At 39.3% G+C, this 4,697-nt stretch overlaps 1 protein-coding gene across 1 annotated transcript; it reads left to right on the top strand.

Annotated features, from left to right (window-relative positions):
* Positions 1–2,657: 2,657 nt before the first annotated feature.
* On the top strand, positions 2,658–3,536 carry LOC139375530 (G-protein coupled receptor 183-A-like). Its single transcript, XM_071117360.1, has one exon. It carries the CDS (start codon positions 2,658–2,660, stop codon positions 3,534–3,536), a length of 879 nt encoding a protein of 292 aa, XP_070973461.1.
* Positions 3,537–4,697: the final 1,161 nt, after the last annotated feature.

The raw sequence follows: 4,697 nt of genomic DNA, 5'->3' as shown, positions 1-4,697 counted from the left end.
TTAAGTATATAATCATCAAATATCCAACAAATCAGGTAAATATGCGTTTATCGAGTAAACATGCTATATGAGGTCAGAGCTCAGGCCAAGCTCATGGTCTTTGAATTACATAGCTGTACAGGATTCTGACAAGACGTTCTAAATGTAAGCACCAAGCATAACAATCAAGAGGTTATACCTTAACAATTACCAACAAAGGCTAGTGACTATCATACATAAAAATGACATAAATAGGATAATTTATTTATTTTAATGCAGACCCACCTAAACTAAATAGTGAGCACACAATAAAAAAGACAGTTCAAACTTAATTTAACCAATGAAAATGTCTCAACAGAATAAAACACAACAGGTGTTTGCATATTTAAGAAACTGGTTTTGATTAATACATAGGTTTACAATAATAACAATGATATACAATAATAATGATAAAACAAATGATTATACATAAGAAAATAAATACTTGTAAACATCCTACATCCTACCTCAACAGCGAGTTCTACATTAGCCTGCATTTGGCCCGTTACACTTTTATTTATAAGCTTTAAAAAACGATATCTTCAAAAAGCCTGCAATTATCAGCGAATGGAAACCCTGGCATATTTTACTATCAGAGTTGTGTTTCCATCAAATGGACTTGTTGAGCATAAACGTTTGTGTATAATTACGTAGTGCACATAAACATTACTTTTGTGGTTAAATTCCCAGAAATGGGTTTCCATCGCAATTTTTACTTGAACTATTGATGGTTTTGTCACTAAAATTGTTATGTACTTATACAAATTTGTCCATTTTGGTATTGCCATGTGCACTCTTGCCAACAGCTTGCTGATACACTGTGGGGAAAATATAGCCTACTACATGATGAGATTATTATGGACAGTGTGAGATTATTTTTATTTGTCAAATGTCAACAATGCATTGACCATGCTGTCACCATGCACTTTCACCACTCTGTGAAGTTCATCATAATTGATTTGATCTCTAGCCTAATAAACTTGCATGCTTTCCCATGATGTTGTAAAAAATAATATCTGACATAAGCTACTTTTCTCGCTTAAAAAGGTTGGATGGAAACCCGATTAATGTCAAGCCATTTGGAGGATGTTGGAATTATGTTTTGGATGAACGTGCGCAAGGAGAAGGAGCAAAATGTTGAGCTTTCCTAAATAACTGGGCCTGCTTGAAGTATATGTGACCACATTATTAAAGAACGACTTGGGAGAATGATGATCTGCAACAGACAGTGCATTCAGTTTCAGAAGTAAAAGTATTCTCGCATTGAACAACCTTCATTTCTCAGTACAAGAATAGACTGATGAGTTTCAGAAGAAAGTTATTTGGTTCTGGTCATTTTGAGACTGTAATCGAAACCACAAATGCTGATGCTCCAGATACTCAACAAGTCTAAAGAAGGCCAGTTTTATTGCTTCTTTAATCAGGCCAAACATTTTCAGCTGTGCTAACATAATTGAAAAGGGGTTTTCTAATGATCAATTAGCCTTTTAAAATGATAAACTTGGATTAGCTAACACACCGTGCCATTGGAACACAGGAGTGATGGTTGCTGATAATGGGCCTCTGTACGCCTATGTAGATATTCCATAAAAATCTGCCTTTTCCAGCTACAATGGTAATTTACAACATTAACAATGTCTAGACGGCATTTCTGATCAATTTGATGTTATCTGAAATGCCATTTCTTTACATTTTCTTGCAACTGATTGTGTATGTCTGAAGTCCATTTGACTTGATTATGTGAAAGAGTCCCTTTGCAGGTGGCTGGACATACCTGTGGCTGGGACAGACGGGTCCTGAGTGATATCAGTGATGATCCTTCAATTTCTGCTCAGGCCAAATTGCTAATAACTGAGCCTTGAAATGCCATCTCTGTGTGTGTGTGTGTGTGTGTGTGTGTGTGTGTGTGTGTGTGTGTGTGTGTGTGTGTGTGTGTGTGTGTGTGTGTGTGTGTGTGTGTGTGTGTGTGTGTGTGTGTGTGTGTGTGTGTGTGTGTGTGTGTGTGTGTGTGTGTGTGTGTGTGTGTGTGTGTGTGTGTGCGCGCGCGCGTGTGCATTTGGATAATCAGTATTTTGTTCCTGGTGATAGGATTAGATAGGATTTCTAGGCAAATAAAATGACCTGCTGTACACTAAACATACAATGGTGCTCAATTCATCAATGCACACAGGTGTGTGTATGTAAATAGAACAACATGTGACTTGTTAGGAGGAACACAGGACAGAGAGCTTGGTCAAAAATCACTCATTCATGTAGGCGTTGTCCTATCGGGTTGTTCTCAGAGTTCTGCTGTGGAGAGAAGTATGAATATTGCAAAGAACGGTCTGCGTTACCAAAACAACTAAGGTAGGTTATTTTCCATTTTAACATCATTGAAAATATTATCTTCAGCTGAACATTTTGCATGTTTTCTTCATGTTTTCAGTCAGACTTTCTGAGACAATGCACATTGTTTTGACTGAAAAGATCTACGTATATCTAAGTGTTTTTATGTATGTTGACATCAGTATATTGCATCAGCATTTTGCATCAGTATACTGCATCAGTACATTGCCAACAATATATTAAAACATAAAGTCATAAATCTTGTAATCTCCCCTCTCTCATATCTCAGTTGGCTTAGATATTGTTCAAGAAGAATGAATGCCTCTTCAGGAAACAACACACAGCTCAGCTGGTATGTTTGCATTGACCATGGCTATGCTGTGCAAATGCTGTTCGGTGCTGCCCAGGCCCTGTGCTTCCTCCTGGGGACGCCAGCCTTGGTCTGGTGCCTCTGGCTCTGTCTGAGTGGAAGTCTCTGTGGAGGTGTCAAACCCACCCAGATCTTCCCTGTTAACCTGTTTGTAGTGGAACTGGTGTTCTGTGTCGAGTGTCTCCTTGAGGTGATCAGCTACCTACTCATCTGGAATTCTACAATGTTACGTCAGGCTGTGTATTTCCTCTATATCGTCTCCTGGACCTGCAGGCCCCTGCTCCAGAGCTGCATCTGTGTGGAGAGATACCTGGCGGTGGCCCAACCTGTGACATTCCTCAAGTACAGACTCCGGAGGTACAGGGTGGTGTGTTCAACCATTGTCTGGGTGTTGTCACTCACTCATGCATGTTTCCCTATCGCTTTAATTGGTTTTAAAAAAACAGCAGCTCATGTGCTCATTAGTGTCTATTGCCTTGGAGTGGTCGTCATTTCTCTCTGCTGCTTCTTCATCCTGCGTGTGCTGAAGCAGCCTGGTCCAGGAGAGGTAGAGGGAGGCAGAGGGGGAGAGAAGAAACAGGGGATGACAGACCCACATAAGATGAGAGCTTTTGGGATCATCTTATCCAAGTTGGTGATCATCTTGACGTGCTCCATTCTGGTGGTTGTTGGTTGGGCTACTCTGTCATCTAGTCTTGAAATCACCTGCAATGTATTCCCCATGTTAATGATTGTCAACATCTTCAGTGTCCTGGTCTCACCCCTGATGCACCTCTACAGAGAGGGAAGGCTGTCATGCCGAAGAGGGCCAGAGACACATTAGACTTACAGTTGCAGGCACTAAAAGAACAGGTTTGTGACAAACTATCGCTAGCAGACGTTGTGTTCAATACTAATTGAATTAAAATTGTTCTGTCAATCCTGAGGCGCAGCCTAACTTCTTAGTGCCTGCAACTGAAGTTTAAATATTCATAGACACATCAAAGGCGTTGAAATTTTGTGTCGTTTTTTTGTTGAATAAATCGTTTTCATTATTTTGATTTGGTGGCAACTTGCAATAGCATTTTGTGAGATATAGCTAGTTATCATTAAAGTTGTTGTGAAAAGGGCAATCTGCAGTTCGATCAATAACAAAGTGGATTCCCTACCTCTGTTCTGGTATAAAGTTGTGGGATGGTGATGGAGAAACTATCAAATGTTGAGGCTGTACAGTGTTTTTTTTACATTTATATTGTTTACAAACAAAGGAGTTAAACCAACTCATAGTTTTGGTTCTGATAGGGTGTGAAAGTTGAACTAAGCTCATGATGCATTTATGAGTTATATTTCCTAAGAGTCCAAGATTTAATGTAGCAATCACAGATTGTCGCTTTAATTATAGCTGTGTCACATATTTAGAATTCAAAGTAAATGTTGGTTTGTTTTATTCATTATACAATTAATATTAGGATGAATGGCTTGATAGGTGACTAGGCTTTTTAATTTCGCATCATACTTAAATAATGGATTGTCTTCTTCAAAATATATTGTTTTTTTAAAGATTAAGTTATTATATATGGGGACTGACTGTGCATGAGACTTGGCTAATGGTGTCAATGATACACAACATTCTAGCCCTTTCAGTGCAAAATCCTAGAAAGCCATGAGGCTCCATCCACACTTGAAAAAACATGGACTCCACTGACATAAACGCTTGCTATTTGAATGACAGGTGCACATCAATTCTAATGTCAATGCGTTATCCAGACATAGGCTCTTTTAGATGAGTGTCATCTTGTTTTTAACACCCTTCAAAGCATACTGTAGGTGCTGAACCCCTGGGCAGAGGTATAGAAGGGAGGGAAACTGATGAAGAAGAGAGACTCCTGTACCGTACACATCATCCTGCTGACCTTGATGCTGAACTACACTCATACGATCATCAGGGAAATCCTTCAGCATGTAGGGTAGCTTTAATCAGCCCCTCCTCTACCACCTCAGGGTT

Source organism: Oncorhynchus clarkii, chromosome 19, assembly GCF_045791955.1.
Source record: "Oncorhynchus clarkii lewisi isolate Uvic-CL-2024 chromosome 19, UVic_Ocla_1.0, whole genome shotgun sequence".
In the NCBI taxonomy this organism is placed as follows: domain Eukaryota; kingdom Metazoa; phylum Chordata; class Actinopteri; order Salmoniformes; family Salmonidae; genus Oncorhynchus; species Oncorhynchus clarkii.
This window is presented reverse-complemented; position numbering and strand designations above follow the sequence as displayed.

What these genes read in the sequence shown, in the direction of transcription:
- LOC139375530 (XM_071117360.1), top strand. Translation starts at nt 2,658, where the DNA reads ATGAATGCCTCTTCAGGAAACAACACACAGCTCAGCTGGTATGTTTGC.